Source organism: Syngnathus leptorhynchus, chromosome 9 (genome assembly GCF_054491065.1).
Source record: "Syngnathus leptorhynchus isolate UIUO chromosome 9, UIUO_Slep, whole genome shotgun sequence".
Lineage (NCBI taxonomy): Eukaryota > Metazoa > Chordata > Actinopteri > Syngnathiformes > Syngnathidae > Syngnathus > Syngnathus leptorhynchus.
The window spans coordinates 852185-864469 of record NC_141203.1 but is presented as its reverse complement, the minus strand read 5'-3'; the positions used below and the strand labels follow the sequence as shown (position 1 = coordinate 864469).

General features: G+C 45.3%; 1 protein-coding gene and 1 pseudogene across 3 annotated transcripts in view; both read left to right on the top strand.

Moving 5' to 3' along the window:
- The window catches only part of rab3gap1 (RAB3 GTPase activating protein subunit 1), a 151092-nt gene that overhangs the window by 28077 nt on the left and 110730 nt on the right, over positions 1-12285 (top strand). For all 3 annotated transcript variants that reach the window (XM_085919988.1, XM_085919989.1, XM_085919987.1), the window contains one exon: positions 785-884. In XM_085919988.1, coding sequence (XP_085776114.1) covers positions 785-884 — 100 coding nt within the window. The remainder of the gene's footprint in view (positions 1-784; positions 885-12285) is intronic.
- LOC147050558 (uncharacterized) lies at positions 6484-10698 on the top strand (annotated as a pseudogene).

The window sequence follows — 12285 nt, the reverse complement described above, 5'->3', positions numbered from 1 at the left end:
CACAGACACTCGCTTCTTTCTTTTAAACTAAAGTTTATGATCAGCAAAAATGAGTGGGGTTGCTTGATCAAGTAAGAAGCCACACATATCACTTACATACGATACGGGAAGGGAGCTGGACTTTACCTCATTGACTGGGTTGACATTCCCTTTAGCACAGCACCATCTAGTGGATGCATACCGCAACCCTAGTCAACCCCAGTTTGATGCAAAAGCATATATTATATGCACCTTTTAATCCCGTGAGCCCTATATATGAAATCATTTCTAAAATAAAATAAAAATCAATGGAGGTGCGCCTTATAGTGCAGAAAAAACGGGACATACTATATGAATGGGATGGGGCATAATTTAAATTTTTTTTCATATTTTCTTTAGTTTAAGATACTTTAGCCATTTTCAGCAGTTAAAAGCAGAGGTTCTTCAGTTGAAATGCCATATCTGGTCAATTTTGACCCGCTACGGTGAAGGTCGAACATTTACTGCTGCCCCAATAGCTGCACTGATGTTAGTTAGCTAGTTAGCTGCAGAGCCTCTCTTACCATGCTGAGAACCTGCCTATAGTCGCAAAATTTTCTGAAAACTACAACAGATTGTCACCAAAATTCATACGAACGTTAACTATTGTCAAGTCAAGTCCTCTTCAACCTGTGAAAATCTAAAAACGATTGGCACAATAAAATCTTAGATATTGTGCCAATTATTTTTAACTGCTGCTAATTGCTCAGGCTTTAATAATGCACACATTCTCACTATTGTCACGAACTTTTCTCCATATTTTTAGGGCTACACCATCTACCCCTTGCCGCCAATCAATGTTGCAATCCGTTTTACCTACATTCTTCAGGACTGGCAGCAACATTCTTGGCCACTGCAGCCTCCTGGTAAGTGTATATTGTTCTGACGATATTCAGTGTGCTCTATCGAATGTATTCACAGACTATGCCCCAGCCCTTTATTGCTCAGCTGTCTTGATAATCTGCATATTACGCTTTCCTTGATAACTCCATTGAACTCCCATTTATCACAGGTTATACGTACATTCCAGCCCACCCATGTGTGAAAACAGACTTTTTTTTTTAACACATTGTAAAAAAAGTATAAAAAATGATCCAGCTATCCTTCTTTTGTAAGGTGGGGTCAAGTCTTGTGGAGAACAGCTAGAGCAGAAAAGGTTCCCAGGTTAGCTTGGGAACATATTGTATTTGGGAAAAGGAAGCTTTTGTACATAAACCCCATTATGGGGGACAAAATAAATCCATATAATGCCGCTTTTGAGTAAAAGGCAGTCGATTTGGCTCGACAAAAAAAATTGAGCTGCTATGTGTTATTGTAGAGGTTTCGTTTCCTCTGGCCACTAGACGGCACTGGGCTATTGTTGATGACATCCTGTCACCCTTTTCAGTATTTTTTTTCCCGGTTATGTCTTCTCCGGAGCTTTATGTGTAGCTCGTATCGCATTGCCAACTTAACCCCTGTAAGTGGTCCCATTTTATTTATTATTAGTTTTGTTTTGCTAGTGTTCCCTGCACATTAAGTTTATTATGATCCTCGCTGAGATTTATACATTTTTGTATGTTTGCAGAGCTCCTTCATCTCTGTCAATAAACGTGTTAATTAAAGGTATGCGTCCCCAAAGAACCATCTCTTTCCTGACAACCCTCTTTGTGTATATTCTCTTACAAATGATAATTAAACATTATAATACCTTGTGTTTATAGTTCGGTGTGGCTTATATATGAAAAGAAAACAGTTTACCCCTAATTTTAGCTAGTGCATCTTATAATCAGGTGCGCCTTATAGTCCAGAAATTACAGTAAGTCACTCTTCACCGCCAAGGAACATTTAGTTCTTGGTAATATCGATTACTGGTAATACGAAGTTCCTATCGTCAAGGTGGTATGCATGCTAACCGCAACTGATATTTGAGGGAGGTTACCCAAAAACAGATGAGTATAGGGGTGTGGTGGGGAGGATTGTTGTTTTATTGTTACTCATTAATGACTCTTAAACATCGGTGCACTTACATAACAGAAACATAACAAACATAACTTATCAAGTTAGTGTAGTATTGCACTGTACTGTAGATCATAGTTTAGATTTAAAGTATAATAAATAAAATGTAATAACTTCAAAATATTCAATCAACAATGTCATAACGTGAAAATAAAAATAAATAGTAAAAAGGTTTTTGCTTATGTTTTTATTTACCATAATTTTCGGACTATAAATCGCTCCGGAGTACAAGTCGCACCAGCCATAAAATGCACAATTAAGTGAAAAAAAACATATATAAGTCGCACTTTTGGGGCAAATTTATTTGTCAAAATCCAAAACAGACATGAACCAGCAACAACAGGCTAAACGATACGGTATGCTAACGTGGAGCACAAACGAGGAGCTGAGAACGGGCCTGATGTAACATTGAGTTATTCAAGTAAGTATTACATATCTGTGTCACTCCAATTCATTAAATCCATCGATCGTCCTTTATGTAAACAATGCCGCGTATGTGCCGCATATGCTGACGTCGGACCCGTTGTAAGTTGCATTTCTAATTATTCCACACACCCATATAATGGTATATATAAAGTATATTTCAAATAACTTTCATCTTAAAACAATATTATCAAACCATTTGTGTCACTCCAACTCATTAAATCCATCGATCAAATTCCTTGTTCTATATGTCAACAACGCTGTGCGTGTGCTGCAGAGATCTAGTATATAACTATATTGTAGCGTTAACAAAGTAACAGGAAAGACGTGGGTTTGGTAAACGGCTCTTTATTTAACAAAACAAGAGTTCAACGAGCCAACAACTACTGAACTTCCAGCCACGGAGGTGGAAGAGAGCTCCGTAGAATAGGAGCGGGTCGTGCGTAAAAGCCATGTCCGAGCCCCATCCACCGTCCCCGGACAGCCACCCGGCCGAGCGCCGGCTTCCGACTTCCATCCATAGAGGTGAAAGAGAGCTCCCGTCGAGGAGGACCGGGCGTGCGTAAAAGCTATAATAGTTTTTCAAACCTTCTGTGTCACTCCAAATCATTAAATCCTTCAAACTCTTCGTCCTCCGTGTCACTTACAAACAAATTCGCTAATGATGCCGGTAGTACGTGGGGCCCTTCGTCATCTTCGTCATCCCGCGATCAAATCCTTCGCCCTTGATGTAAACACCCGCCGCGCGGCATGGGTGACGTCACTTGCAGTTCAAATGATAGTAATCCCTTGCTACATCGCAGTTCGTTTATTGCGGTTTCACTACATTGTGGATTTTTGAATTTTGAAAATTTGTGAAAAAAATCACAACAGACAACAGACGGACAAATGTACTGCTCCCTAGACACTCTGTCTGTTTTAATTGTAAATTTTCAATTCTCTTTCTTTACATATTTTAATTAGCATTTATCTAATTCAACATTTATCTCGGGCCAATTGTAATGCATGTATGGTTATCTATCTATCTATCTATCTATCTATCTATCTATCTATCTATCTATCTATCTATCTATCTATCTATCTATCTATCTATCTATCTGTTGCGCTGTCGCGCTCTCGCTTGCTCTCTCGCACTGTCTGTCTGTCTGTCTGTCTCTATCTAGCATTAGCTCTGTATATCTTGCATAAATGCCACATAATCCTTAAGATTCATTTTTCTTGAGTCGGTGTTTGGCGGAAATTATATTATTTGGCAATTCAGGTCTTTTTTTTCTTAAATCAGGGATGAGAATTTTCCGCGGACCCGCGTATTTCCGTGTTTTTTCCGTCGAAAGTATCATTTTCCTGAATCATGTAAATCCGTTGAGAATTTGTTTTAATATATATATATAGGGAGAGGGGTTGAAGCGGCCAGCCAGCTGGCCGGGCAACGTTATCCTCAGCGACTTGCGAGCATTCGCCCGCCCGCCGCCACGGCATCTTTTGGCACATCTCAAGGCAAAATTAGTTAAACTGTGAGTACGGAAATCGGCTTGCCTCTGTAAACCTAACTCACTGGTAGCAGTGATGCAACAACATCCGCCTTATTTTCGGCAGCATTTTGGCGCTACTTTCGTCTCTTCATTTTCACTTGTTAACTTACGCGGAGAACTAGTGTGAATTTGCGATTGGGTTTTCGTCACTTGTAGATCAGTTATTTAGTTAGATAGATCTAGGGCCTACTCAGCAACTTTTCGCCAGCATGAGGATTGTGCCAGGGAAATAGACTAGCCGAACGGGATCAAGAACTGCTTCAGATGGGCATGGCTCGAGAGCAGCGTCATTGTACAACTCGGAACACAGTTCGTAAGACGGAACATATCCGTAAAATAGATGTCCCGGAGAAGGTTTTGTGTATTTTCTGTCAAGATATGATCAGCTATGGAGGTCGCGGCACTAGTAACATTAAGGAGCACATCGAAACGAAAAAACAAAGGTACTTTTTTACTTTTACAAGCATATGGGTTTACAAAGTAACATATTACATGTAAGCTAATGTTACGCTATTGTCATGATATCGTTAAAGAATAAATCTTCAATGATATATATATATATATATATATATATATATATATATATATATATATATATATATATATATATATATATATATATATATATATATATATACATACACACACACACACACACACACACACACACACACACACACACACACACACCCACACACTGTAAATCACCGGTCTATAAGCTAAAATTTGTGATTCTGTTTGTTTTATACTTATATAAGCAGCACCGGACTATAAGACGCACGTGCGCACGACTTATTTACAAAGAAAGACAGTACACAGAAAGCCTATTTAAAGTTTTAATCACGTTAACATTTCGTTGTAAACGCGGAAGTAACAGCACTAGCTGGGCTAAAGTTTTAAGAGAATTAACATTTTGTTGTAACCACGGAAGTAACAGCACTGGGCTGAAGTTTTAATAACATTAACATTTTGTTGTAAACACGGAAGTAACCGTAGTAACTAGGCGGGTAAAAAAAAAAAAACAGTCAACAAAGTCACTGAGAGCCGTTTTTGTCTTCCTCCTGTTCACTAAAACCAGCAAAATGTTTCTCTTCAGTGTCCAATTGGAATAGCGCCAGATATGTCCCAACACTCTTTCTCATTCTCTCTTTCGTTGTCGCTTTCATCGTCACTCTCGTCCTAAGGCTAATTCACTCCTGAGCTTGTGCTCTCCTCTCTGTCACGCAGCAGGGGTGCAAATATACAATACAAATATATATATGTGTATATGTATATGTATTCATTTTCTGAACCGCTTTGTCCCCACGGGGGTCGCGGGCGTGCTGGAGCCTATCCCAGCCGTCATCGGGCAGCAGGCGGGGGACACCCTGAACTGGTTGCCAGCCAATCGCCTTCACCTTCATCTTCTTCCGCTTATCCGGGGTCGGGTCGCGGGGGCAGCAGCTTTAGGAGGGACTCCCAGACCTCCCTCTCCCCAGCCACTTCCTCCAGCTCATCCCGGGGGATCCCAAGGCGTTCCCAGGCCAGCCGAGAGACATAGTCTCTCCAGCGCGTCCTGGGTCGACCCCGGGGTCTCCTACCGGTGGGACATGCCCGGAACACCTCCCCAGGGAGGCGTCCAGGAGGCATCCTGATGAGATGCCCGAGCCACCTCATCTGGCTCCTCTCAACGTGGAGGAGCAGCGGCTCTACTCCGAGTCTCTCCCGGATGACCGAGCTTCTCACCCTATCTCTAAGGGAGAGCCCGGACACCCTGCGGAGGAAACTCATTTCAGCCGCTTGTATCCTGGATCTCGTTCTTTCGGTCACGACCCATAGCTCGTGACCATAGGTGAGGGTAGGAGCGTAGATCGACCGGTAAATCGAGAGCTTTGCCTTTAGGCTCAGCTCTCTCTTCACCACGACAGACCGGTACAGAGTCCGCATTACTGCCGACGCTGCACCGATCCGCCTGTCGATCTCGCGCTCCATCCTGCCCTCACTCGTGAACAAGACCCCAAGACTCTTGAACTCCTCCACTTGGGGCAGGATCTCATCCCCGATCCGGAGAGGGCATTCCACCCTTTTCCGACCGAGGACCATGGACTCGGATTTGGAGGTGCTGACCCTCATCCCGACCGCTTCACACTCGGCTGCGAACCGCTCCAGTGAGAGCTGGAGATCACGGACTGAAGAAGCCAACAGCACCACGTCATCTGCAAAAAGCAGAGACGCGATGCTGAGGTCCCCAAACCGGACCCCCTCAACGCCTCGGCTGCGCCTAGAAATTCTGTCCATAAAAATTATGAACAGAATCGGTGACAAAGGGCAGCCTTGGCGGAGTCCAACCCTCACTGGGAACGAATCCGACTTACTGTCGGAAATGCGGACCAAACTCTGGCATCGGTGATACAGGGACCGAACTGCCCTTATCAGTTGGCTCGGCACCCCGTACTCCCGAAGCACCCCCCAGAGAACCTCCCGAGGGACACGGTCGAACGCCTTCTCCAAGTCCACAAAACACATGTGGACTGGTTGGGCGAACTCCCATGGACCCTCGAGGATCCTGCCGAGGGTGTAGAGCTGGTCCACTGTTCCACGGCCAGGACGAAAGCCACACTGCTCCTCCTGAATCCGAGGTTCGGCCTCCCGACGGATCCTCCTCTCCAGCACCCCTGAATAGACCTTACCAGGGAGGCTGAGGAGTGTGATTCCCCTGTAATTGGAACACACCCTCCGGTCCCCCTTCTTAAAGAGGGGAACCACCACCCCAGTCTGCCAATCCAGAGGCACCGTCCCCGATGTCCACGCAATGCTGCAGACATGACAGCCCCACAACATCCAGAGCCTTTAAGAACTCCGGGCGGATCTCATCCACCCTCGGGGCCTTGCCACCGAGGAGTTTTTTGACTACCTCAGTGACTTCGACCTCCGAGATTGGAGAGTCCGTCTCAGAGTCCCCAGGCCCTGCTTCCACAATGGAAGGCGTGTCGGTGGAATTGAGGAGGTCTTCGAAGTATTCCCCCCACCGACTCACGACATCCCGAGTCGAGGTCAGCAGCACACCATCTCCACTGTAAACAGTGTTGACCGTGCACTGCTTCCCCCTCCTGAGACGCCGGATGGTGGACCAGAATTTCCTCGAAGCCGTCCGGAAGTCATTCTCCATGGCCTCGCCAAACTCCTCCCACGCCCGAGTTTTTGCCTCAGCAACCGCCGAACCCGCGTTCCGCTTGGCCATCCGGTACCTGTCAGCTGCGTCCGGAGTCCCGCAGGCCAAAAAGGCCCTATAGGACTCCTTCTTCAGCTTGACGGCATCCCTTACCGCCGGTGTCCACCACCGGGTTCGGGGATTGCCGCCACGACAGGCACCAACAACCTTACGGCCACAGCTCCGGTCGGCTGCCTCAACAATGGAGGCGCGGAACGAGGTCCACTCGGACTCAATGTCCCCCGCCTCCCCCGGACGTGGAAAAAGCTCTGCCGGAGGTGGGAGTTGAAGCTCTTCCTGACAGGGGATTCTGACAGATGTTCCCAGCAGACCCTCACAGAGCGTTTGGGCCTGCCAGGTCGGACCGGCATCCTCCCCCACCATCGGAGCCAACCCACCACCAGGTGGTGATCAGTTGACAGCTCCGCCCCTCTCTTCACCCGAGTGTCCAAAACATGCGATGACACGACTACAAGGTCGATCAACGAACTGCGGCCTAGGGTGTCCTGGTGCCAAGTGCACACATGGACACCCTTATGCTTGAACATGGTGTTCATTATAGAAAATCTGTGTCGAGCACAGAATTCCAATAATAGAACACCGCTCGGGTTCAGATCGGGGGGGCCGTTCCTCCCAATCACGCCCTTCCAGGTCTCACTGTCATTGCCCACGTGAGCATTGAAGTCACCCAGTAGAACGATGGAGTCCCCAGAAGGAGCGCTCTCCAGCACTTCCTACCAGGGACTCTAAGAAGGGTGGGTGCTCTGAGCTGCCGTTCGGTGCATAGACACAGACAACAGTCAGGACCCGTCCCCCCACCCGAAGGCGGAGGGAGGCTACCCTCTCGCTCACCGGGGTGAACCCCAATGTGCAGGCGCCCAGCCGGGGGGCAATAAGTATGCCAACACCTGCTCGACGCCTCTCACCGTGGGCAACTCCAGAGTGGAAGAGAGTCCAGCCCCTCTCGAGAGGACTTGTACCAGAGCCCAAACTATGTGTGGAGGCAAGTCCGACTATATCTAGTCGGAACCTTTCTGCCTCACACACCAGCTCGGGCTCCTTTCCAGCCAGAGAGGTGACATTCCATGTCCCTAGAGCCAGTTTCTGCAGCCGGGGATCGGATCGTCAAGGTCCCCGCCTTTGGCCGCCGCCCAGCTCACTATGCACCCGACCCCTTTGGCCCCTCCTATAGGTGGTGAGCCCATTGGAAGGGGGACCCACGTTTTCTTTTCGGGCTATGCCCGACCGGACCCCATGAGCGAAGGCCCGGCCACCAGGCGCTCGCCTTCGAGCCCCACCTCCAGGCCTGGCTCCAGAGAGGGGCCCCGGTGACCCGCGTCCGGGCGAGGGAAAACGACGTCCATTTATTGTAATCATCATCAGGGGTCTTCTGAGCCGTGCTTTGTGTGGCCCCTCACCTAGGACCCTTCTGCCATGGATGACCCTACCAGGGGCATGAAGCCCCAGACAACATGGCTCCTAGGATCATAGGGGCACGCAAACCCCTCCACCACGATAAGGTGACGACTCACGGAGGGGCCAGCCAATCGCTATATATATATATATATATATATATACTGTAATTTTTGGACTATAAGTCCGAAAATTACCGCGATTTATAGTCCGAAAATTACAGTAAATGTTCAGATATTAAGATGCGATAGACAGTTTTTGCATGATTTGAATGAGGTAAAATAACATGCTTTTTCTCTCCAATACATTGTTATAATCATTTGTTTCCGATGTAATTATTTTCTGTATAAAAAATTTAATTTGGTGTTCAAAAAGTCTTGTAATCGGGGTCGTCTTATATTTGGGCCAATACAGTACATCATCTTGAACAATCAGTGAAAGAATACATCTAAATAAAGTACCGTAATTGTCGAACTATAAGTCGCGTTTTTTTTCATAGTTTGAGTGGGGGGGCTACTTATACTCAGAGATTACTTTAATTTAAACTGCAAGTGACGTCAGCGGCGCGGTGCGATGGTTGTTTACAGACAAAGGATTCGATCACGGGATGACGAAGGGCCCCACGTTGGGAGGGTTTAATGATCTAGAGTGATACAAGGCTTGAAAAACGTATTTATGTTATAGTTATTTGATATATTTTATTTCGTGTAGCAACTTGTATATGCTTTTATCGTTACAGTTTAGTAGTTGTTGGCTCGTTGAACTCTTGTTTTGTTAAATAAAGAGCCGTTTACCAAACCCACATCTTTCCTGGTACTTTGGTAACGCTACAATATAGTTATATAGTAGATACGTGCGGCGCACGCGCGGCGTTGTTGACATAAAGGACGAGCAATTTTATCGATGAATTTAATTATTTGGAGTGACACAAATGGCTTGATAATATTGTTGTTACATGATAGTTATTTGATATTTACTCTATATATCGTTATATGGGTCTGTGGAATAATTTGAAATGCAACTTACAACAAGTCTGATGTCAGCGGTGCGCTGCATGTTGTTTACATAAAGGACGATCGATTGATTTAATGAATTGGAGTAACACAGATGGTTTGGTAAACGTGTTATTTATGTAATAGTTATTTGAATAACTCTGAATGTTACGTCAGGCCCGTTCTCAGCTCCACGTTTGTGTATATGTCACGTTAGCCATACTGTATTGTTTAGCCTGTTGTTGCTGGTTCATGTCTGTTTTTGGTGTTGGATTTTGAGAAATAAATTTGCCCCACTTGATTGTGCATTTTATGGCTGGTGCAACTTATACTCCGGAGCGACTTTTAGTCAGAAAAATACAAACATTAGGTGGAACTGGAGAAAAAACATCAAAGAATAAAACATATTTCTTTTAGATGTAGGTGGCACTACTACTACAACAACAAAACATTTTTGTAGATGTCTTCAGGATGAGACTCTCATCAATTGGGTAACATTTTGACAAGTTATCATGTGGGTCAGGTTAAAGCAGCTTGTAGTCAGTGCAATGTAGAATTTTAAAGTACATCTCACAATGGCTGACTTCCTGTAAGATTCACTTTTTTGTAGGTCTTGGACTGGTACGTACACTGCTCAAAACAATTAAAGTAACACTTTGAAAACACATCAGATTTCAATGGTGAAAAAAAAAAGTTGGATATCTATACTGATATGGACAGTTTAATGTCTCAGGAACAAAAGGATGCCACATCTTTTGATGGAAATAAAGGTTTTCAGCCTACAGAGGGCTCAGTATATAGACACCCCAAAAATCAAAGTGAAAAAATTATGTGGCAGGCTCGTCCATTTTGCCTAAATTCAATTTCTGCAATTCAAAACTCTTTTCAATATCTTGTGTAGCCCCCACATGCTTGTATGCATGCTTGACAACGTCGCGGCATGCTCCTAATGAGACGACGGATGGTGTCTTGTGGGATGTCCTCCCAGATCTGTCTAAGGGCATCAGTGAGCTCCTGCAAAGTGTAACGAGCAACCTGGGGGCGTCTGATGTACCGAAACATTATGTCTCAAAAGTGTTCTATTGCGTTTAGATCAGGTGATCATGAGGGCCATTCAATTGTGTCAATTCCTTCATCCTCCAGATACTGTCTGCATACTCTTGCCACATGAGCCCGGGAATGTCGTGGATCAGGAGGAACCCAGGACCTACTGCACCAGCGTAGGGTCTGACCATGGGTGCAAGGATATCATCCCGATACCTAATGGCAGTCAGACTGCTGTTCTCTAGCCTTTAGAGGTCTGTTCGTCCCTGCATGGAAATGCCTCCCCAGACCATCACTGACCCACCACCGAACCGGTCATGCTGAATGTTGTTGCAGGCAGCATAGCGCTCTCCTCAGCTTCTCTAGACCCTTTCACGTCTATCACAGGTGCTCAGGGTAAACCTGCTCTCATCTGTGAAAAGCACAGGGCGCCAGTGGCGGACTTGCCAATTCTGGTGTTCTATGGCAAATGCCAATCGAGCTCCACGGTGCTGAATAGTGAGCATAGGGCGCACTACAGGACGTCGTGCCCTGAGGCCACCCTCGTGAAGTGTGTTTCTGACTGTTTGGGCAAAAATATTCACACCAGTAGCCTGCTGAAGGTCATTCTGTAGGGCTCGGGCAGTGCTCAACCTGTTCCTCCTTGCACAAAGCAGCGGATATCGGTCCTGCTGATGGCATGAGGACCGTCTACGGCCCTGTGCAGCTCTCCTAGAGTAACTGCCTGTCTCCTGGAATCTCCTCCATTCTCTGGGGATTGTACTGGGAGACACATCAAATCTTCTTGCAACAGCACGCATGGATGTGTCATCCTGGAGGAGTTGGACAATCTGCGCAACTTCAGAAATCGCCTCAGGCTTCCAGTCGTGATAATGACTCTTGCTAAAGCCAACACTTGTGGAAAAGTAGTTAAAAAAGATCAAGAGGAAGGAGCTTGAAATAGCTTCCACCTGCAAAACCAGTTCTGGTTTGGGGACCATCTCGTTGTTGCTCTCTAGTGTACCTGTTGTTAATTCCATCAACACCAATGCAGCTGAAAGTGATTAACAACCCCCTCTGCCACATGCCTGACCAAAACCTTATCAGAAAAGTGTAATTGAATTCATGCCATACCCTGATAAATAAATGTTCTTTTAATTTTTTGGAGCAGTTTGTATATATATACTCAGTTTTGTTGCGGCGTACATCATAGTCAAAGTTTCTGTCTGTCAATGCCTTATATTATGTACAGTAGAGGCTACACAACAAACTGTTGAATAACTTCTAGTGTTGAAATCACAGGCTAGTAAAAAACGTTTAAATATTTTACAAGATGTATGATGATTGGTAAAACATGTATTTAACAATATCTCAATCAAACAAACAGTGAAGACAATTTGTAATTTTAGTTATTGACACATGAAGTCGATCCATATATTGTCTTTGCAGGCCACGTAAAATGATGTGTATCTGGCCCTGTGTTTGACACTTGTGACCTAGAGCTGTGGAAATTTGGTCATATGTCACAGGCCACAACGTAGAAAAACGTTCTTTGGAGCCACATGCTAAACTATATATGAAGTCCACCATTTTGAAATTACGTTGGAATTTGATGCTGTTTTTTGGCATCATTATTTCCGCACCATAAGGCTCTTTGGGGTAAAAAGCACAGACTCGTGTGCATGCGTATGTGCGT